This window comes from Vipera berus (assembly GCF_964194415.1).
Source record: "Vipera berus genome assembly, chromosome: 2".
Classification (NCBI taxonomy): Eukaryota; Metazoa; Chordata; class Lepidosauria; order Squamata; family Viperidae; genus Vipera; species Vipera berus.
Genome location: NC_138203.1, coordinates 207,888,366 through 207,912,094, shown reverse-complemented (window position 1 = coordinate 207,912,094; position 23,729 = coordinate 207,888,366). Strand labels below are relative to the sequence as shown.

General features: G+C 42.3%; 1 protein-coding gene across 1 annotated transcript in view; it reads right to left on the bottom strand.

Moving 5' to 3' along the window:
- The window catches only part of NDST1 (N-deacetylase and N-sulfotransferase 1), a gene marked incomplete at its 5' end in the record, with an annotated part of 49,222 nt that extends 26,403 nt beyond the window's left edge, over positions 1 to 22,819 (bottom strand). The window contains 5 exons of the mRNA XM_081317686.1: positions 10,306 to 10,491; positions 13,094 to 13,248; positions 14,068 to 14,155; positions 17,345 to 17,827; positions 22,313 to 22,819. Of these exons, the coding sequence (XP_081173812.1) occupies positions 10,306 to 10,491; positions 13,094 to 13,248; positions 14,068 to 14,155; positions 17,345 to 17,827; positions 22,313 to 22,819 (1,419 nt within the window). The remainder of the gene's footprint in view (positions 1 to 10,305; positions 10,492 to 13,093; positions 13,249 to 14,067; positions 14,156 to 17,344; positions 17,828 to 22,312) is intronic.
- Positions 22,820 to 23,729: the final 910 nt, after the last annotated feature.

The window sequence follows — 23,729 nt, the reverse complement described above, 5'->3', positions numbered from 1 at the left end:
TTATATAAAATTTCTAACACATGTAATTAGTTAATTTTCTTAAAACAGATATATACTACTCAGAATTCAAGAGTGTATTAATAGTTTTGTAATAGAATTTTCTTGAATAAGTAATATGAAAGGCTCCAAATATACTTTTCCCTTCTTACAAGGTAAGCTTTCCCGCCTCTTAACTATGCCATTTTCTAATTAAAACTTAGTTACAAACTTCTTGGAATCTGGATTATCCTGAATACCCTTCCCCCTCCCATTTCTTTATCGAGAGACTTGTTACAATGCATGCCACTTCCTGTACTTATTACCTACTATTCCTTAATGCAATATTATCTTCTTTGCTTTTCATAAGGTATTTATTAGCATTATTCAAAATTCAGAACTAACTGAAACAGAATCATCAGCCAATATCATACTATAAATATGACTTTGTTCATAATAAAGACAATTTTCTAGATGTAATTCTGGACAAACAAGCGTTTTAAACCTGTATGAAGCTTCAATCTGTTAAAAAGAAAATCCCTAACCTTCAAGTTGGTGCTCTTAACTTACTGAAGATATTCATCTGGTTCATATTCATCTGGCTTCCGGTTGCCTTCCGGGTGAGATTCAAGGTACTGGTTATGACCAACAAAGCCCTACATGGCATGGGTCCGGAGTACCTTAGGGAGCACCTGCAACCAGCATCAACTTCCCTCCGCCCAGTGCGCTCCCACAGAGAGGGCCTCCTCAGGGTGCCGCCGTTCGGAGAATGCCGTCTGGTGACCCCCAGGGGGAGGGCGTTCTCTTTTTTTTTTTATTAAAGTGTTTTACAATATTTTACAATATATCCCCAAATCCCTCCCACCCCAACCCCCCCACTTCCCAGAGCTAAATACAGGATTATAGTTACAACAATCATATTCTAAATAAAAATTTACACAATATACAATCAACCAAATTCGTACTGCGCTTTAACTCTCTCTTAGCATAACTACTAACAATAACAATATCCCACTAAATTCTACTCATAAGCTAAATGGAACTTTTTGGTCCCATATTTGTTTTCAATATAATTTATCCATCTCCTCCAAACTGAAATATATCTCTCCTGTGAGTGATCCTTTAAATAAGCAGAAATCTTGGACATTTCTGCAAGATTAGAAACTTTAAACACCCATTCTTCTACCGTGGGCAGATTGTCCTTCTTCCAATATTGTCCCACCAGTAACCGTGCTGCCGTTATCATATTCAACATCAGATTAGTCTCTTTGACATCACAATTTACAACAATACCCAGTAAGAACAATTGCGGGGAAAACTTTATCTTCCTCTTAAAAATCTTTTGAATGTTCCACCAAATTTTAATCCAGAAGGCTTTTATGTTTCTACAAGTCCACCACATGTGGAAATAGGTAGCTTCTAAGCTACCACACCTCCAACACTTAGACTGCAGATTAGGATACATGTTGGACAACTTCTTGGGATCCAGATGCCATCTATAAAACATTTTGTAAAAATTTTCTCTTAAATTTTGAGCCTGGGTAAATTTAACATTTCTAACCCAAATTATCTCCCAGGTGTCCAACGAGATTGGTTCCTGAATATTTTGTGCCCACTTTACCATGCAATCTTTAACCAATTCCGTTTCCGAATCCAATTCAATTAAAGCATTATATATCCTCTTTATATGTGCACATTTTGAATCTCTAATTTGCTTTACTAAATTTTGATCTGTAATTGTGATACCAACCTTTTGATCTGACTTCCACCTAGCTTTCAATTGGGTATATTGAAACCAAGAGTAATTTATGTTTTCTTGTCTTAACTCCTCTGCTGATTTAAGTTGCCAATCATTCCCTTGCAATTTATTTATTTTATTTATTTTTATTCCATTTATATCCCGCCCTTCTCCGAAGACTCAGGGTGGCTTACAAGCTTAGCAGTAGCCTTCATTCTATGTATATGCCTGCTTGTTAGGGCTTTCACACACACCCCAAGCGGCATTATTACAAAGTCAGCTTAATTGCCCCCAACAATCTGGGTCCTCATTTTACCTACCTCGGAAGGATGGAAGGCTGAGTCAACCTTGAGCCTGGTGCCATATCCATACTCACTCCCATAGATACACCCTCTATCGCGTGTCCAGGAATTCCCCAAATCGGTATTTTATAATTTAACTTATTATAGTACTTTTTCCAGACACGCAGTAAAGCACTTCTAAGAATATGGGATTTAAAAGCCCTGTCTACCTTCTTATCATAAAGCAAGTATGCATGCCATCCATATACCAAATCCCATCCCTCAAGATGAAGTATTCTCTTGTTAGTTAAATTAAGCCAATCACTAACCCAGGTCAAAGCAGCCGCATCATAGTACAATTTCAAATTCGGCGCCTTGAGTCCCCCTCTTTCCCTGGCATCCTGTAAAATCTTGAATTTAACTCTTGGTTTTTTCCCCGCCCAGATAAATTTGTTAATACCCTTCTGCCATTGATCAAGGTTGGCATCCTTTTTCAGTATAGGTATCATCTGAAACAGAAAGAGGGCGTTCTCTGTGGGTGCGCCTGACCTGTGGAACCGTTTACCGGTTGAGCTCCGAATGGCTCCCGACCTTCACTCCTTCCGACGCGACCTAAAAACCTATTTGTTTGTACAAGCCGGCCTGGTCTGATGGGTTTTGTTTTAATTATTGTTTTAATGTAATTTATTTTCTGCATTTGGGCACTAGGGTTTAATTTGTTTTAATTTCTGTATTTTGGGTATTTTGATATTTATGTCCCTGTTCACCGCCCTGAGTCCTTCGGGAGAAGGGCGGTATACAAATAAATAAATAAATAAATAAATAAATAAATAAATAAATAAATAAATAAATAAATAAATAAATATCCTCAGTACAGATATTCCTTGACTTACGACAGTTTGTTTAGCGATTGTTTGAAGTAATGAAGGCACTGAAAAAGTGACTTAGGACCATTTTTCACACTTACAACCTTTACAGCATCCCCTTGTTCTTGCGAACAAAAGTCAGGTGCTTGCTAATGGATTCATATTAGACATACAGTTGCAGTGTCCTGAGATCAGGCGATCACTTTTTGCAACCTCCTAACAAGCAAAGTCAAAGGAGAAGCCAGATACACCTTAACAATTATGTTAGTAATTTAACAATTGCAGTGATTCACTTAACAACTATGGCCAGAAAGGTCGTAAAATGGGGCAAAACTCCCTTAAGCAATGTCTCACTTAGCAAAAGAAATTTTGGGTTCAATTGTGGTTAAGTCAAGGACAACCTGTAATAGAAAGGTTTTCAGGGGTATAGTGAACGGTATTGTTGTAAAATAGACTTATTTGTTCTTTTTGCCTCATCTCCTGCCTTTAATTTCTTTTGCTTGCTATTTTTTTTTTATTTTTTACCTCTCTGTTGTGCTTTGGGAATCGCATGATGGGCAAATATGTACCTATGTACATAAGAAATGATCAGCGTCTCTGCCTTAAAATGTGTTTGGAAGCTACAGACAAGAGGATGTGTTAAAAAAAAAGGTTGAAAATGAATCCAGACAATATGGTAATCATTCTTGTGATGAATGCCAACTTTTTAGAAGAAATACATCTCCGTTCAACCAGAAAACCTCTGTAATTCCTTCTGATTAGGTAAAAAACCTTGGCCACAACCTGGCCCTGGTACTTATTTTTCTGAAAAGCAATTAAAAGCTGTTGACAGAAATGTTGTTTTCCAATTGCAGCTCCCCCTCCCACTGCCCACACCAGTTGTAAAGGACAGAATGTTCTACATCAGTCCCAACTGCCCTAGTGTTTGATTTCTACACTGCAGTTCACTCTACGTGAGGGTGCCTTTGTTGAAGCCCTCAGAAGCAGCAACTTGGTAGCACGCAGCTGTCTATCTTGCATCAAGGGTTAGAAACAGATGCATATTCAGCTAATTTTGTGCCAGTTACATGTGCTTTTAGGCATAATTCCAGAAAATAATTTTTATTCTTTAAGGACCTACATGACCTGGGACATGAACGCTTTGAGAACTGCCTTTCCTAGAGGAGTCTAACTGTTGCATCCTTGTATAGGGACTCACAACAAAGGCCTGTTGGAAAATTCTGTCCAAGAATTCAATAAAGAATGATCAAATCTTTTTTTAATTTGGTCATTGACTGACAGCTGGGTTAAAAGGGGGAAAAATCATGTACTCTACTTTAAACCGTATTCAGAAATAGTATCTGTGTAGGTTGATGAATCCCCTTCATGGATTACTGCCTTGTCGTGGCGAAGGGGCTTGCGTAATTCAATGAAGCTATGAGCTATGCCGTGCAGGGCCACCCAAGACGGACAGGTCATAGCAGAGAGTTCTGACAAAACGTGATCCACTGGAGAAGGAAATGGCAAACCACTCCAGTATCTTTGCCATGAAAACCCTATGGACAGTACCAAAAGGCAAAACGATATGACGCTGGAAGATGAGCCCCTCAGGTCGGAAGGTGTCCAATATGCTACTGGGGAAGAGCAGAGGGCTAGTACTAGTAGCGCCAGAAAGAATGAAGCGACTGGGCCAAAGCCGAAAGGACGCTCAGCTGTGGATATGTCTGGTGGTGAAAGGAAAGTCCGATGCTGTAAAGATTTTTTCTCCATAGGAACCTGGAATGTAAGATCCATGAATCAAGGAAAACTGGACGTGGTCAAACAAGAGATGACAAGACTGAACATTGACATCTTAGGTATCAGCGAACTAAAATGGACAGGAATGGGTGAATTTAATTCAGATGACCATCAGGTATACTACTGTGGGCAAGAATCCTTCAGAAGAAATGGAGTAGCCTTCATAGTCAATAAAAGAGTAGGAAAAGCAATACTGGGATACAATCCTCAAAATGACAGAATGATCTCAGTTCGAATCCAAGGCAAACCATTCAATATCACAGTAGTCCAGGTCTATGCCCCAACCACCAGTGCTGAAGAGGATGAAATTGACCAGTTCTATGAAGCACTACAGCACCTTATAGAACTAACACCAAAAAATGATGTTCTTATCATCATGGGGGATTGGAATGCTAAAGTAGGAAGCCAAAAGATAACTGGAATAACAGGCAAGTTTGGCCTTGGAGTGCAAAATGAAGCAGGGCACAGGCTGATAGAATTCTGTCAAGAGAATACAATGGATGAATATATATATAAACTAATAACTAATGATTGTGAACTTTAACTGTGGGCCTCAGACAAATTCTTTTTATGAAATCAGGAATACATAATATTGAAATCCAAATGTAAGCAGATTTATTATTTGATATGGTTTGGGTTCATTATTTTTTATTTTTAACTAATATACTTTTCCCTTCATGGATTACTGCCTTGTCGTGGCGAAGGGGCTTGCGTAATTCAATGAAGCTATGAACTATGCCGTGCAGGGCCACCCAAGACGGACAGGTCATAGCAGAGAGTTCTGACAAAATGTGATCCACTGGAGAAGCAAATGGCAACCCACTCCAGTATCTTTGCCATGAAAACCCTATGGACAGTACCAAAAGGAAAAAAGATATGACGCTGGAAGATGAGCCCCTCAGGTCGGAAGGCGTCCAATATGCTACTGGGGAAGAGCAGAGGGCTAGTACTAGTAGCGCCAGAAAGAATGAAGCGACTGGGCCAAAGCCGAAAGGATGCTCAGCTGTGGATATGTCTGGTGGTGAAAGGAAAGTCCGATGCTGTAAAGATTTTTTCTCCATAGGAACCTGGAATGTAAGATCCATGAATCAAGGAAAGCTGGACGTGGTCAAACAAGAGATGACAAGACTAAACATCGACATCTTAGGTATCAGCGAACTAAAATGGACAGGAATGGGTGAATTTAATTCAGATGACCATCAGGTATACTACTGTGGGCAAGAATCCCTCAGAAGAAATGGAGTAGCCTTCATAGTCAATAAAAGAGTAGGAAAAGCAATACTGGGATACAATCCTCAAAATGACAGAATGATCTCAGTTCGAATCCAAGGCAAACCATTCAATATCACAGTAGTCCAGGTCTATGCCCCAAACACCGGTGCTGAAGAGGATGAAATTGACCGGTTCTATGAAGCCCTACAGCACCTTATAGAACTAACACCAAAAAATGATGTCCTTATCATCATGGGGGATTGGAATGCTAAAGTAGGAAGCCAAAAGTTAACCGGAATAACAGGCAAGTTTGGCCGAGTACAAAATGAAGCAGGGCACAGGCTGATAGAATTTTGTCAAGAGAATACGATGGTCATAGCAAACACTCTTTTCCAACAACCCAAGAGACGGCTCTACACATGGACATCACCAGACGGTCAACACAGGAATCAGATTGAGTATATGCTCTGCAGCCAAAGATGGAGAAGCTCTATACCAGACATGTCAAACACAAGGCCCGGGGGCTGGATCCGGCCCGTGAAGTGGTTTCATGTGGCCCGCGAAGCCGTCCTGGAAACAGTGAGGGAACGGCCCCCGCTGCCTTGGCCCTGGCCCAGAGACCCTCCTTCTGCCACAGACCCCCAGATCTGTCCCACTCCTGCCCAGGCCCCCATAGGCACCCTCGATGCAAACGATGTAGAGCTGGCCACGCCCACCCAGTAGGCCATACGCACTCGTCACGTCCACCCAGTAGGCCACACCCACCCTGGCCATACCCACCCGGCCCCCTGAGGGCAACCGCAATGCTGATGCGGCCCTCAGTGAAATTGAGTTTGACACCTCTGCTCTATACAGTCAGTAAAAACAAGACCAGGAGCTGACTGTGGCTCAGACCATGAGCTTCTCATTGCAAAGTTTAGGCTTAAACTGAAGAAAGTAGGGAAAAGCACTAGGCCACTCAGGTATGAATTAAATCATATCCCTGTTGAATATACAGTAGAGGTGACAAATAGATTTAAGGAATTATTTTTTTTATTTTTTTTTTAATTCCATTTATATCCCGCCCTTCTCCAAAGACTCAGGGCGGCTTACAAGCTTAGCAGTAGCCTTCATTCTATGTATATGCCTGCTTATTAGGGCTTTCACACACACCCCAAGCGGCATTATTACAAAGTCAGCTTAATTGCCCCCAACAATCTGGGTCCTCATTTTACCTACCTCGGAAGGATGGAAGGCTGAGTCAACCTTGAGCCTGGTGGGATGCGAACCTGCACTAATTGCAGGCAGCTAGTGTTACTTAAGGAGGCATTAGCCCACTGCTCCACCAAGGCTCTATTAGATCTGATAGACAGAGTGCCTGAAGAACTATGGACAGAGGTTTGCAACATTGTACAAAAGGTAGCAACCAAAACCATCCCAAAGTAAAAGAAATGCAAGAAAGCAAGATGGTTGTCAGAGGAAGCTTTGCAAATAGCTGAGGAAAGGAGGGAAGCGAAAGGCAAGGGAGAAAAAGAAAGATACGCCCAATTGAATGCAGAATTCCAGAGAATAGCTAGAAGAGATAAGAATGCCTTCTTAAATGAACAATGCAAAGAAATAGAAGAAAACAATAGAATAGGGAGGACCAGAGATCTTTTCAAGAAAATTGGAGAGATGAAGGGAACGTTTCATGCAAAAATGGGCATGATAAAGGACCAAAATGGCAGGGACCTAACAGAGGCAGAAGAGATTAAGAAGAGGTGGCAAAATTACACAGAAGAACTATACAAGAATGAGCTTAATGTCCCTGATAATTACAATGAGGTGGTCACTGACCTCGAGCCAGACATCCTAGAATGTGAAGTGGGCTTTAGAAAAGCTGAGCAACAACAAAGCTAGTGGAGGTGACAGTATTCCAGCTGAGCTATTCAAAATCTTAAAAGACGATGCAGTAAAAGTGCTACACTCAATTTGCCAGCAAATTTGGAAAACTCAACAGTGGCCACAGGATTGGAAAAGATCAGTTTACATTCCAATTCCCAAGAAAGGCAGTGCCAAAGAATGTTCAAACTATCGCACTATTGCACTCATTTCTCATGCTAGTAAAGTTATGCTTAAAATCCTACAAGCTAGACTCCAGCAGTATGTGGATTGAGAACTACCAGAAGTACAGGCAGGATTTCGAAGAGGCAGAGGAACTAGAGATCAAATTGCCAACATACGATGGATCATGGAGAAAGCTAGAGAGTTCCAGAAAAACATCTACTTCTGCTTCATTGACTATGCTAAAGCCTTTGATTGTGTGGATCATAACAAACTGTGGCAAGTTCTTAAAGAGATGGGCGTACCAGACCATCTTATTTGTCTCTTGAGAAACCTATATGCAGGTCAAGAAGCAACAGTGAGAACTGGACATGGAACCACTGATTGGTTCAAAATTGGGAAAGGAGTCCGGCAAGGCTGTATACTGTCGCCCTGCCTATTTAACTTATATGCAGAGCACATCATGAGAAAGGCAGGGCTAGATGAATCAAAAGTTGGAATTTTAAGATTGCTGGAAGAAATATCAACAACCTAAGATATGCAGATGATACCACACTAATGGCAGAAAGTGAAGAGGAACTAAAGAGCCTCTTGTTGCGGGTGAAGAAGGAGAGTGCAAAACTTGGGTTGAAACTTAACATTAAAAAAACCAAGATCATGGCATACGGCCCTCTCAATTCCTGGCAAATAGATGGGGAAGAAATGGAGGTAGTGACAGATTTTATTTTCCTGGGCTCCAAGATCACTGCAGATGGGGACTGTAGCCAAGAAATTAAAAGACGCTTGCTCCTCGGGAGGAAAGCCATGGCAAATCTAGACAGCACACTAAAAAGCAGAGACATCATCCTGTCAACAAAAGTGCATATAGTCAAGGCTATGGTCTTCCCAGTTGCAATGTATGGCAGTGAAAGTTGGACCATAAAAAAGGCTGAGCGCCAAAGAATTGAGGCCTTTGAGCTATGGTGCTGGAGAAGACTCCTACGAGTCCCTTGGACTGCAAGGCGATCCAACCAGTCACTCCTAGAGGAGATCAACCCTGACTGCTCTTTAGAAGGCCAGATCCTAAAGCTAAAACTCACTTTGGCCACCTAATGAGAAGGAAGGACTCACTGGAGAAGAGCCTAATGCTGGGAAAGATTGAGGGCAAGAGAAGAAGGGGACGGCAGAGAATGAGGTGACTGGATGGAGTCACTGAAGCAGTAGGCATGAGCTTAAATGGACTCCAGAAGATGGTAGAGGACAGGAAGGCCTGGAGGAACGTTGTCCATAGGGTCGCGATGGGACGGACACGTCTTCGCAGCTAACAACAACAACAACAATATATTTTTATTATATGATTATGAAACACAAATGGTACATTATTTTGATATTTATACAGTATGGACTAGAGATTAGTGCTGATGATTTAGGTAATTTAAACCTTTAAAGGTAGAGAAAAAAAGTGTGTCAATATTAACATACTATTAATAGTAACATGTTTTCTAAAAAATAAGAATAAAATTGCTTAATTTTTACATCTAGAGCTGACTGTAGCATTGATGAATAACTGCAAAATTCATTAAATTGATTGTTATAGTATATAATAAAGATTTTGCAGGAGGTGACCAGGCTGAGCCTGGAGGCGTCAAATGCGTCATAAGTCACAAATCTCTGTGCGCCCACAAGAGATCCACGTCCAGCCTATCTTGGATGCCTTTCTTATCTCCTGTTCATTTCCCTTGACTGCTAGTTGGTGAGTTTCTTCTTGTAAAGCTTAAGCTTGAAATAAATCTTTATAGTCATTTGAACTGCCTGAATCTCCTGATTTCCCCTTTGCTTGACAGATTTCTATCTTAAGCTTAACACAAGGATTCCACAGTTTTATTACTTAATATTGTTTATGCTTATTAAAAAAAAGTACCAAGAAAAAATAAGTTTAAAAAAACCCAAACTCTTTTCTAACTTTCCCCTTCTTCATACTTTGACCAATTTGTGGTATAAAGGGTTTATTCCTTCTTCTTCTTTTTTATTTTTTATTTTATTTATTTTATTAATATTTCTATACCGCCCTTCTCCCGAAGGACTCAGGGCGGTTCACAGGGCAAGAATAAAATACAAAGTTACAAATATTAAAAGAAGATTAAATTAGTTGCCCGTTAAAACAATTAATATACTACATTTATAAAAAACCCCAAGAATACTACAATAAAAATACAAAAATAAACCCCACCAATCCCCCATCAGGCCAGGCCGGCTTGTACAAACAAAAACGTCTTCAGATCGTGGCGAAAGGAGCGAAGTTCGGGCGCCATCCGGAGCTCTACCGGTAACTGATTCTACCGGTAACTGATTAGTATTCTATAAAACAATTTTGGGGGGAAAACAAGCTCTTTGCATTCATTGCTCTACCAGAAAGAATGAATGAAGTTAATAGATAGTTATGTTCTCTACTGACCATGATTCCACTGTGAATAAATCCTCTTCGGTAGCGGGCTGGTTTGAGATGAGGATATTCTTCGGTGCTTGTTACTTTGATCCCCCACACCTGTTTCCAGGCTTCATAAAGTTGCACATGCACTGGGTACACCCCTGAATGATGGGGGGCTACTGCATATCCCATATCTGTGGGGATACCATGTTCCTAAGAGAAATAAAGGCATACATAAGCTGTTATCCTCTAGTGCTAACAGGAATTTTAATGAAATAATTACACTGCAAGTAACAGACATTCATTTTATTTAACTTAGTCTACACAATCCAAATGGAATTCTAGTTTAAGATATAGTTCAAAGTGAATTTTTTGCTCTCGCTGAATTAGTCATAACAGGAAGTGGATTGAGTAACTAGCATTACATAAGCCTTATTGTTTCCTGTTTTTCTGCAGGCGTTTATGCCCAATTTAAAGCCGGTTTTGTACAGAACCAGCCTAATGATTTTTAATCATCATGCTTCACAGTTTTTCAGGAGATAGTTAAGTGAACAAATACTAAATTTCTGCCTTGCTGAACTGAAAAATATTCTACTTCATATCTGAACAATTCTTTTATGGAAATGAAGAAATACTGTCAAAAACACATTTGAATAAGCAGCAGTTTAAAAAACCCAATGTTGTAGACAGAATATGAATAATTGCTAGGCAATAATTCAAAGTATTGGATTACACTGTGTGTATTCCTCCCTTACTGACCACTTGTTCAGCAACTGTTCAAACTTGCGACAATGCTGAACAAGTTGTAGTTACAATCAGTCCTCAAAGTTATGGTGTCACAAGATCACAATCTGGGCACTTGGCAACCAGCTCACGCATGATCGTTGCAACATCCCATGGTCACATGATTGCCATTTGCGACCTTCCTTGCTGACTTCCCATGAATAGGGAAGCCAATGGTAAAGTTGCAAGTCGCTCTGGTAAATCCCCCCCATCTTCCTGTGCTCCTTCCACGCCAGCCATCTCCCCGGTCTTCCTGCACTTGCACTCCTTACCCCTGGCCCTCCTGCACTCAAACTATGCCATCCACCCCCAGGCTTTTTTGTACTAATGTGTGGCCTTGCACTGGGCTTCACCTCACCTCCAACTCTCATGTACCCTCCCACCTACACCCCCCCTGTCCCACAGCAACCTGTGCTCCTTATCTGGAAGTGCCATCACTTCCCATTTAACGACCTGAATCTCTTGGGATAAGAACAGCGATGGGGATTGTTGTCTCTCTCCAGGTGACGTGGTTACTTGACATCATGCTTCATAACTGCATCACTTAACAACAGCAATCCCAATTGCCATTGTAACCCAAGGAAAATTTGTAGCTTAAGAAGTGCTTTCTGCAAAATTACAATATTATGCTTTGTTTTCCTCTCCCTTTTAACTGAGCTTTTGTTAATTAATGTAAAAGTGTGAATAACACTTCCAAAACTTCATACCCCTAAGAAGTATTTTACAGGCTCTTTTTGAAAAGAAAGTAATTTCACAAGGTCAGGTAAGTACTGTGCTGAAAGATGTTGGGAATTACCTAGCAAAAGCGCTGGAATTAAAAACTGACTGAATAACCTGGGTTCAGGATATTTTTCAATTGAAAGTAGTATAGTAATATTTTAACATACACCTCCTAATGTCAGGCCCAAGCCCAGAGACAAGACAGTGAGATCCTATCAAGTTCAATCCTTTATTTGCACACCTGCAGTGGACAGATTCTTGCCAAATTAAAGCTATAACTTTCTAAACTACTAGATATATCTCCTGAGAGATTCTAGCGAGCGGTTGCCCTGAATCTCTTCCTTACTCTCCCCTCCAGCTTTGGATCATGCAGTCTCTTCATCTGGCCCTCTCTGGGAAAGCTCTCAGTTGGCCCAATCTTCCCACTCTGCTGCTACAGGTGCACATTCCAACGCATCTGCATCTGGATGTGATGGAGCAGCATGAATATGCTTAATGTTAAAAATTAGAACAGGAAAAAAAGACAACAGTACACTAGGAAATATTTGGGGAGCACTAGGAACAAATCACTACTAAACTAGAAAAAAATGCTAGTGTGGAACTGAGTCAACTTTGAGATACTATTTGTCTCTGTATGTCCTTACTAGGAAAAAGAACGTTCCAGGCAACCACTGCATTTTAGAGCAATGTTGAGAGCTCACATGCAACGCAACCATCAGTGTGGTTCTGGGGAGATTAAATTTTGGAGAGAATAGTTACTCAGTAACAAAAATCACAATTTAAATTTAAAACAGAGACTTGTGGGCAATAGTATGCTATTTACTGGAGCCATACATTAAACAGATATTGGAATGGTGTCATAGGAACCATTATTTGTTTTTAGCATATGTGAAAAGTAAAAAAAATGCAGCTGCAGATCAGTAGCTACAGGAGACACATACAAGGACAAAAATAGCAGCACACAATTTGGGAACTACTACGAAGAACATTAATTGAAACAATGTGGGAACCTCTGTTAGTCAAACCTTCCACTCTTCATTGATGCAATGCTTCAGATTGTATTACCTAAAATAATTATTCAACTGGTTACAAATCAATATTTAAAGACTTTCTCATTTTAGTGGTTTTCATGTGCTGTCAACACTGTTCTGGCAATTCTCGTTTTCATTTTGCAATGATTACTTGTTACAGCCACTTGTTCTAGATAAAAAGTAAGCCACTAAAAATTCTACGTGGTGAAACGATCCCTTTGTTTTTCATAAAACCCTACCCCCCCCCCCCCAGCAGTAGTCCTGGACAGTGTCTTCCTTACCACGGCAAACTTCTTGTTCATGGCCATTTGGTCTGCCAACACTGATTGATTGTGAAAAAGGTGAGGCTGCATGTGACTCCACATGTGGGGGAACCACCAAAACTCCTTCACATAAGAGAGCAGAAGGTCATCTCCCTCGTCCTCCGCATCTGTACCTGCCAGGACCAAAGCACCATCATCGCTAAGTAATGTTTAAGCCATGAACGAACGCAGAGCTTCACAAGATCATACCACTCGATCTGAAAGCTTCTACACTGAGCAGCATTAAATGGAGTACACTACATGGATTAAGTTAACCCCAAAATCTTAGATCTCCCCAAGTAGAGAGAGCAGAAATATAACACTGTCATTTCCATGTCCAGAACTCAATCCAGAGGTGAGATCCTGTGGCCTTTCCGATGGTTTATAAAGTACACATCTCAACAGCCTTAGACGTCATAAAAGATAGTAAAGGCTGCCTGGAGTTGTATATTACATTTGGAGGTTCCTACAGAGGGACGCGGTGGCTCAGTGGGTTAGGACGCTGAGCTTGTCGATCAGAAGGTCGGCAGTTTGGCGGGTCGAATCCCGAGTGCCGCGTAACAGAGTGAGCGCCTATTACTCGTCCCAGCTTCTGCCAACCTAGCAGTTTGAAAGCACGTAAAAATGCAAGTAGAAAAATAGGGACCACTACGGTGGGAAGGTAACAGCGTTCTGTGTGCCTTTGGCATCTAGTCATGCCGGCCACATGACCACGGAGATGTCCTCGGACAAGTGCTGGTTCTCCGGCTTTGAAACGGAGATGAGCACCGGCCCCTAGAGTTGGAAACGATTAGCACACATGTGCGGGGGAACCTTTACCTTTACCTTTTTACTGTTACCATAATGCTTTAAGATACTTAAATATTCAAGTTATATCAGGTAAATTTTCACCAGTCACAGAGAATAAAAGTTTGGAGAGCCTAGTAAGAAAACTTTGTGAATTGTATTCTTACCTGTGTGGAAAAATTTCCCTGAGTAGCCCAGATTGAAGGTGAAATTTGGGATGTGGGTACGTAATTCATTCTGAGTATCAAACAAAGCCTACAGGATGGAGAAAAGAGAATTTAAAAGAGTAGCTTTACATAACCTGCAATGCAGTGCTAGGTTGCATTAACAGGGGTGATAGAATCAACATCATGTGAAGTGTGTCAAGCTACGAAACCTACTGGCTTTAGGACCGCTGCGTGCTTCTAGTTTGCCAACAGGGTGGGAAGGGGAGGGGGAGAGGTTTGAATCCACAGGTGTCCTTATCAACATGAGAGCCAAAGCAACTGAAGAGTTGTTTTGGCGAACTGACGTTTCTTCTCATAACAATTGCTGGAAGATGTATTGGACAATGTGACCTGAACTGTCAGAGAGGGGAGGGAGAGTTTCGTTCTTTTAATTAATTGCTTCCCGCCATTTCTTCAGAGCTAGCTTCACTTTAATCCTACCAGTTTGTTATTGCTCATTAAAGTATACATTAGAGCAGGGGTCCTCAACCTTGGCAACTTTAAGACTTGTGGACTTCAACTCCCAGAATTCCTCAGCCAGCCTTCTGGGAGTTGAAGTCTACAAGTCTTAAAGTTGCCAAGGTTGGAGACCCCTGCATTAGAGAATGCAATAGATCTGGTGTTTTGCCAGGTTGGGCTTTTCAGCCAGAGGTTGACAAAATGTTAGTACCACTTTATAATGCCTTGGTAAGGCCACACCTGGAATACTGCATCCGGAGGTTGTAGGTGTTCCATCACTGGAGGTTTTAAAGAAGAGATCGGATAACCATCTGTCTAAAATGGTAAGTCCCCAGCTGGAGGGTTGAACTAGAAGAACTTCCAACTCTATTATTCTGTTAATTCTGTTATTTTTTTAATTTCCCATTCTTTTTGCCAAAAGCCCATATATATAGCATGAATTACTGCATGACTATGGATTATTGCAGATAGCAGAAACCCTTGCTCAATTACTCACAAGATTGGAAGTTTCTGGACATTCTATCATGGATATTGATCACATTCGCATAATCTTTCTTCAAATTTGAAATAACTTTGAGTCATGGTTACAGTGGTATTTCTACATCTTGAGCATTCTATTACTGTAATGTTATTTAATTATCACTTGGTTCCCTAAATGAGTAATTCTAAATGAGATATTCCTGTTTATGAAAAGCTGGCCATCGTCTATTGACTTTCAAAAACATTCAACAACATATTCAAGAACGAAATGTGCAAACAGCATCCTTGTCTTCTTCTTGAACTGTTGTTGCTAACATTAACATTAGAGTTGCAATACCTGACTGAATGTCATACGAGGTATTGTAGTAGTCCAGTCTACAGTTCCTGCTGTGAGAGGAAGGAGATTCTTATGTATTGAAAAATATTTTATACTGCCCTAGAAGTTAAAAAATAAAAGCTAGGCAACATCAAGCTCCATGCTACCATATAAAGTGAAACCAGAATGTATGCTAGTTCATGTATTAATATATGCATTTCATTAATTCACATGCATACTAGAAGTTTACTTTTAGAGCAGAGGTCCCCAACCTTTTGGGCACCAGGGGCCGGTTACGTGGAGAAAGTTTTTTCTGCAGACCGGAGGGTGTGTGGTTTTGTGTGCTGCCTGCATCCCGCAGATGGGGCTTTGCTTGTTCGTACGGCCCAGTTGCTGGCATGTCGTGGACCGGTACCAGTCCATGGACCGGGGGTTGGGGACCCCTGTTTTACAGGACAGCTATATTGTAAACTACAGATGTATTCTGCAATATCCAAGTTCAGAGATCACTATTAATAAAGCAATCTTCAGACCTTTCTGATATGAACAGGTATTTAAATTTACTTGAGATATCTTTTATGAACCATATCCACGTTGGATATCCATTAGATAAATTCTATTTAGGAGTAGAGATGTATAAGGAAAAATTGTTAAATATTCATTCAGCACATTTAGATCTTCCCAAACTGAGTCTTTAGTTAGGGAACACTTGTTATTTCAATTTTTGACGGATACACATTTATTAAACTTAAATGACTATCTAGAGCAGGGGTGTCAAACTGCCGGCCCGCGGGATGGATGCGTCACGAGGAAACTGCACCCACCCCACTGCCGGCAATGGGGAAAAAGTTCCGATACGTCGCGTGACATCACGTGACATTGCGAGTTTGACATGTCTGATCTAGAGCAGCAGTCCCCAACCTTTCCACTTTGGCAGCCTGGCCAGGCAAGGGGGGGCATGCTAGTGGCAGGCGGACGCATGTGCACACAGCTCCATTGGCACGAGCAGTGGGCATGTGCATGCTCCACTTGTGCAAATGGAGCTTTGTGTGTCAGCAGGTGCTTGTGCTCGTGCATGAAGCTCCACTTGTGCGAGAGGGAAGTGCTCCCACATGAAGCTCCATTCTCACAAATGGAGCTTCACGCGCAAGCGCTGTCCGCTCACACAAACAGAGCCTCACCCCGAGCACATGCACCCTCCAGTTAAGCGCTTGCTCCTTATGTGAGCGGAGCTTTGTGCACACCTGCTTGCCTGCTGCTCACGCAGCCCAGTTTGAAACAGGCTGCGGCCCGGTAGTGGGGACCCCTGAGATATGTTAAAATCTTTTGTTAAACTATGAAAAATAATGGCTAGTAATTTAAAAGGCAATTTATTGTATTTATTTATCAAATTTATTATCTGCCCATCTTACCACAGGGTAACTCTAGGCAGATTGTATGATTTATGTTTTTCCTTGCTGCTCTTCTAAAACTAGCAAATGACACGAAATAAAACTTTTTAAAAACATCTTGCTCTAACTAGCAATGTCTGCTATACGGCTCAAAGGTTCCCCCGTCTCCCCCTTTCCTCCTCCCTTTGGTGATTAACATCTGACCAAGATCAGAGCTTTACTGGTCAGTTGCTTCTAAAATACTATTTTTCTTAATCTCCTCAAAACAAATTCCCTTCAAGAGAAAATTGCATTTTGATGTCAAAAATTGTCTAGTATCTCACATATAGAACATTCCTGTTTTATGCAAAGTGTTTTGTGTTAGTGCATGTGCATCTATCTATAGCTAGATCAATTTAGGCACCTGTAATCCAAACTATATGCTAGCAGATAGAACAAGAAACAAGCATTCTGGGATCTAGGTCACTGAACTGAGCATTAATGAAACCCATTTAAACTTTTCATCCAATGAAATGAACTCAAGGGTCAACAGGCCCCACATCAACCCACCACCCTAAAACAAAGAGCAATATGCTGGTTTAAAAACAATTACCTTGACATCATCCACCTTCATTCGTGTGCCTTCCTTCCCAACAAAGATATCATCAATGTCTACCAAGATGTAACGGTCAAGGGGAAGTGAAAGCCTCTTGCCAGTCAGGAATGAAACAGCGTCCACAAAGACCAGTTTGTGTAGCCAAAAGTTGAGGTTGTTGCCAAAAAGGACTCTCTGGATACCATCATGGAGTCCCAAGTCTTGTACGACGGTGGTATGGAGGGCGGCATCAATGCTCATGTGTGGGATGGATTCAGCTGACTTGGTTTTAGCAAGGAGGACTGGCTCATATGTGGAATGGTTTGACTGGAAGACTGTCCAGTCCTCCCCGGGAAGAAGTCCCTTCTCTACCTCGCTGGGCCGCGTGATGTACAGCAGTGGTGATTTGGGATTGATGCTGCAGTCCTTCAGTGCAAGGTTGGAGTGGAGAAAAAGGGGGAAACCTTTCAGCTGAGCACTCAGTAAGCTGTTCTCGTTCGCCTGTAGAGAGATCACATGAACTGAATGACAACTTCAGACAGGAAGTTGTCAGGCAACAGTAAAAACAATGACAAGCAAAGAGAGTTTCAGCCTACCATCAAGGAGACAACATCTTTATTTGCTCAATGGACTCTTCAGAAAGCACAATGCGCCTCCAGGGTCCCAGTTGCTTAGCATGTCCGATCTCAAACTAAAAGGTCAAAGGATGCTTAACACTTTGAGCAGAGATGTGTGATTCAATAGCTTCCCCATTCAAAAGCTTTCGTGCAGCATCCGGAAGCCAGAGTTAAATTCTTGTTTTCAATATAAACTGGTAGGGAAAGTTATTACAGGCATGGATGGTGACCTTACTATTGTAACTTTTATGTCTGTGGCTATTCTCAGTCATCCAAGTCATAGTTGTCCCAAAGGTGCTTTTTCAAAAGGCCAACTGGACTGGGTTTTTCCTCCCCTGAGGAAGAAGCATATGCTTCGCTTCTCATCCGAGAAGCTTCATTGGTTCTAACAGGATGTGGGGTCAATGGAAGAATTAGTTCTGATCGGACGGGGTGGTGGGGGTGGGGGGTGGTGGAAGGATCATATTTCTTTGTAGTCATCTGGTTGTCAGCAGGCTCCCTGAGAGTTCTTGAGGTCACTTGGGGGTTTATTTGTGCCCTTAGGGTATCAAGAGTGCAAATGGAGGTGGAAGCTTCTTGGAACGGCTGCAAAGGCTACATTGTAGGTGGGAGAGAGATGGTGTCTTATCCCTCCCCCTCTGTTGAGAGAGGGCAGCTCAGTGTTAACATAAATGGCCACTTTTACCCCTCTTTCAAACCAATGATCATATCTATCCAGAATGTGGACTTTGCTACCATCGCCCCCACCATATTGCCAGAACTGATGACCCCACCCAGAGCCTCCTTTTAGAAGCACTTCGGTCTTGATTAAGCAAAATTCCTAAAACAGTCAACACATTTACCATCTTCAGTCAAATCATAAAAAACTGTCATTGGTATATGCATGTCAGCAACCGGAAGATCCAGTTTGCAATGGAATATGGAGCAGTTTATTACCAGTTTTAACATGAATCTTTTTTTAGAAGAAGAATCCAGATTATATATAACTCAAGGTGGCAAGCATACAGAATATTGCTGCCTCCTTTCTCACAACAACCCTTTGCAGTGGGTTGGGCTAATTAACTGTATAAATTAATTATTTTACTAGTGTCACCATATTTGTTTAAAAAAAACCTTCTCTGAGCTGCCCGTTATAAAAGGGGAAGAGTGAAAACTACAGTCGTTACTTATCTCTAATTTAAATATCAGCAGATTGAAGGGAAGGAGAGCACAGAGAACAGAAATCCTGAAGGCGCTTCCATGTGACGCTGAATATGACAAAACAATAAACCTGGGGGTGGCGGATCTGCTGTCTAGCATTCAAACTCCAGATGGCATTTTTCTCTGAGCAGACACAAGCAACCTAATAAGAAATGAATAGGTTACTTGTTTCAAGATTTGCTGCAGACAGCAAGAATCCAGTGCTCATGCACTCTGAGAATTATAAAATGTCAGGATTTAAATTTATGATGGGTCATTTAATTCCTCATAGAGTCCAGAGCTGCTCATAGCATCTGGCTGCATGTCTCTGCCATTAAGCTAATGCAAAATAAATAATGGCACTGCCCTTGATCCAAAGTGTTGCAAGAGGGGAAAAAAATATCAATACATAATCAAATAAGGGACTTAAGAGACTTGTTCTAAGGAGAGAGTCAAAGTATGCTCTTTGTCCATTAATGTCCTCTCTTACTCTTACCCCCAAAATGGCTTTTCAGGGGACAGATATGGATGGCTCTCAATGGAAGTCTTACAGAATTAAAACATGTTTTCAGGGAGAGGGAGAAGGAGAGAGAGAAAGAAAGGAGAGAGAGAGAGATTTTGCTTATATACTGCTCAAAAAAATAAAGGGAACACTTAAACAACACAATGTACTGTATTTAATAGTAGGATGTCTTATCTTGTGTTCCCTTTATTTTTTGAGCAGTATATTAGTCAACCAGGGTAAATCCTGTGACCTAAACACCTTCCAGACAACCAGGTTGGCATACTGATCAAAACCTTTATTATGATCTTAGTTTAGTTCAGATCAAGTGTAGTACTGATTAAGAAGTAGACTAAACACTGGGAAATTTTGAGTTCTAGTTCCATCTTAGACCACAAAACTAGTTGGAATTTTGGGGGGAAGGTTACTGAGAAGATAATTGGCTTACAGCTCCAGTGGCTTTAGAAAGAAAAAAAAAACATATTATCTGGTCAGGATCCAGTCCAAGCCAGTGCTGAAATGGCATTGGATATGCTTGACAATAACCTTTGGTGGGCCCAGGATAGGGGTGCTACATTTATCTTGTACTTCCTTAATCTTTCAGTGATCTTTCATAACACTGATCATGATATCCTTCTAGGAATGGAGCTCACAGAGTTATGGCGGTTGCTTCTTTTCTCCAGGGCCGATTCTAGTTGGTGTTGGGAAATGTTGAGCCACTACAGGCCTCTGCTTTGGGGCACCCCAGGGCTGCATTTAACATTTACATGAAGCAGCTGGGGAAGATCATCTGTAGGCGGATGGTACTCAGCCGGACATCTCTGCCTAGGCTAATCAAGTGATGCTCCTTTCCCAGTACCTGGAGATAGTGAGGGTCTGAATAGAGGAGGACAGAGTTCATTCCAAACTAGGCAAAACTGAATGGGTCTGGGTTTTTAGGGTCCATGGTTCTGGAAATTCTCCATCTTTAACTCTGCCTGGGGGTGACTTCCCTAGTCAAGCCAGTGAGCTATTTGGGTGTCCTCTTAAGAGTCTCAGATTCCCACTCTTCCCAGCAATCATAACCATGCGAAGAAGATAAACGATTCAGGTCAGTAACTATGGAGACATCTGCTAGGAGAAGGCTTTCTCACACTAGCTTTGTATTACCATCTAATTTTATGGATAAAATGTGAAGTAAACTAATTTCAGGACATTTTGTAGACACAGTTAAATATCTGTTTAGGATATACAATATCATGTTGCATGCCTCTGGCCTTAAAATCTCAGGTATGAAGTATTTCTCTGCCTCTGAGATGTACAGACATCAAACAACACTGCATGTCAAAAATAAAGGATGCTTAGCTACTCAGTTCACTGTCTTTTTGCAGAGAACCACAAATAGACCTTGGGGAATATTAACAAAGAATCATCTCTCACAAGAAATCAGGAAAGAGAACTGCAACCTGAAATTTCATAGTTCGCTGTGCAATAGGAATAGGCCACGGGTCGGCAACCCACGGCTCCGGAGCCGCATGCGGCTCTTTAAGCCGTCTCCTGCGGCTCCCTGTCCTCCTCTGCCGTTCTGGAAAAAAAGTGGGACGAAGGCAGCAGCTCTCCAAACGGGCGGTGGCGGTTTGGAGAGCTGCGCGCAAGGCTCTCCAAAACTACACCGCCCCGTTTGCAGAGCTGCTGCCTTCGTCCAGCTCTCCAAATGGGCAGCGGCAGTTTGGAGAGCTGCGCACGCAGCTCTCCAAAACTACACCACCCCATTTGCAGAGCTGCTGCCTTTGTCCATGTTTGACAAAGGCAGCAGCTCTCCAAACGGGCGGCGGCGGTTTGGAGAGCTGCGCACGCAGCTCTCCAAACCTACACTGCCCCCTTTGCAGAGCTGCTGCCTTTGTCCATGTTTGACGAACGCAGGGGAGGTGCTGCGTTCGTCCGCGTTTGAAACACGAATGCGTTCGTCCGTGTTTCTTTCAAACGCAGACGAACGCAGCGCCTCCCCGTTTGGAGAGCTGCTGCGTTCGTGTTTCTTTCAAACGCGGACTAACGCAGCAGCTCTCCAAATGGGGAGGCGGAGGTTTGGAGAGCTGCGCAGCTCTCCAAACCTCCGCCTCCCCGTTTGGAGAGCTGCTGCATTCATCCGTGTTTCTTTCAAACGCGGACGAACACAGCAGCTCTCCAAACGGGGAGGCGGAGGTTTGGAGAGCTGCTGCCTTCCACGCAGCTCTCCAAACCGCCGCCACCCCATTTGGAGAGTTTCTGCCTTCGTCCGTGTTTGACAAGGCAGCATCTCTCCAAACAGGGCGGCAGAAGCAGCTCTCCAAACCTCTGCCGCCCCGTTTGGAGAGCATCTGCCTTTGTCCGTGTTTGACAAAGGCAGCAGCTCTCCAAACGGGGCGGCGGAAGCAGCTCTCCAAACCTCTGCCGTCCCGTTTGGAGAGCTGCTGCCTTCGTCCGTGCACATTTTGCCTTGTTCTGCGCATGTGCATGCGTGCACGCAGGCGCACACACATTTTGCGGCTCCCACTTTTTTGTGTGTGTGACGGAACCGGTTCCAAGTGGCTCTTTTGTTGTTCAGGTTGCTGACCCCTGGAATAGGCTAACATTGCATTTTGCTTTTCACTGTTGCTCAAATCTTATCTCCAGTATATTACTTCTTCTCTTCTCGTTGTTTTAGTAAACACTTTCTCAACTTCGAAATACCTTGAAAAAGCCAATGATTCCTACACCGTACTCTACACAGTACTTGTCCAAGAGTTCACGATTCCAGGCATCCAGGTTCACGTACTTCAGGATGTTCTCATAGATGATAAGTGCGAAGCGCCCCCTGTCCTTGTCAGTCAACGTAGGCATGTCTCCCTTCCCCGGAGCGATCTCTGTCAGATATTTGAAACGACTAGATTCCAAGATGGCCACAATCTCCTGTCCCAGTTGAGAGTAAAGGCTTTCCACAAACACAAGGACCAAGGGATCAGTCCGTGAAGAATCTACCACTTTGATGGGTTTTATCGGTAGCAGGCGTGAAGGAGCAATCTTCGGTTCATCACAGTCTGGGCTGGGGATGTCCCCAGAGGGTTCCAGTCCCCTCTTCCATCCATATAAATAATATGCTGAGACAAAAACACTGAGCAGGCAAAAGGCAAAGAGTAAGAAGAGCACCACTTGAGGAGACACCTGCCGGAAGCTCCTCCGGATCCTTACTAAAGTCATCCTTGCTTTGGAAAAGAGTTTTCAGGTTCCTTCCCCACCCCACCCACCCTTCCCCCCTCCCTCCCTCCAGGTCTCAGCTCAGGAAAGACTGGAGATAGTTTCACAAAGAGGCCATAAACCTATGGAATTGCCCCTGTGACAGTCCATTATCCATCCTGGTCCTTTTTCATGTCACCATGGCAAATCCATTCAAAGTTCCTTTCCCAGATAAAAACACCAACAGTTTCTCATTGTCACTGTTTTGTTAGGATGGAAATCTGACAGCCTTGGCCTTCAGGAACTGCTCTCAGGAAGTAGGACCACATGGCGATTCCTTGGGTCTGCAAACAGAAGCAAAGGGGGAAAATTGTTAGCAGAGCCTCGTCTCCCACTTCAGAAGCTGTGCCTCTTAAGACATTTGTTTTCAAACAGAGAATTTATGGGCCCCTCACATCTACTTGGCTTCTCTTGCAGTTGGAGTGGGAGAAAATTCACCGTACCCATAGATAACTGCTCTTTCCTTTTTATTATTATTATTCCTTATCATGCACCATGCAGTGAACTTTTTGCCACTATTGCATAATAAAAGCTGGACTGGTTAAGCCAATTCTTTGGCAGAGCAGAATATGACAGGGGGTGGACGATTAGGGATGCCCGTTTTTCTTTCCAGAGCATTCAACATTTTGCATTCTTTCATCTTAAAAAAAAAAGTTTCCCAGGCTATTTAAGCCCACATAAATAGCACAAGGAAGGAGTCAGAGAAATAGCTAAGGAAGATAAAATGATATATATATATATGCAAACTGGATCTTTCTGAGCCCTTAATCTGCAGAAGGCAGAAAGAGAATAATAGACTAACTTCAACCAAGTTCAACTAGCTTATAGAGAAACTATAAATGTAAGATGGCAGTAACCCTCCTCCCCAGCCTCA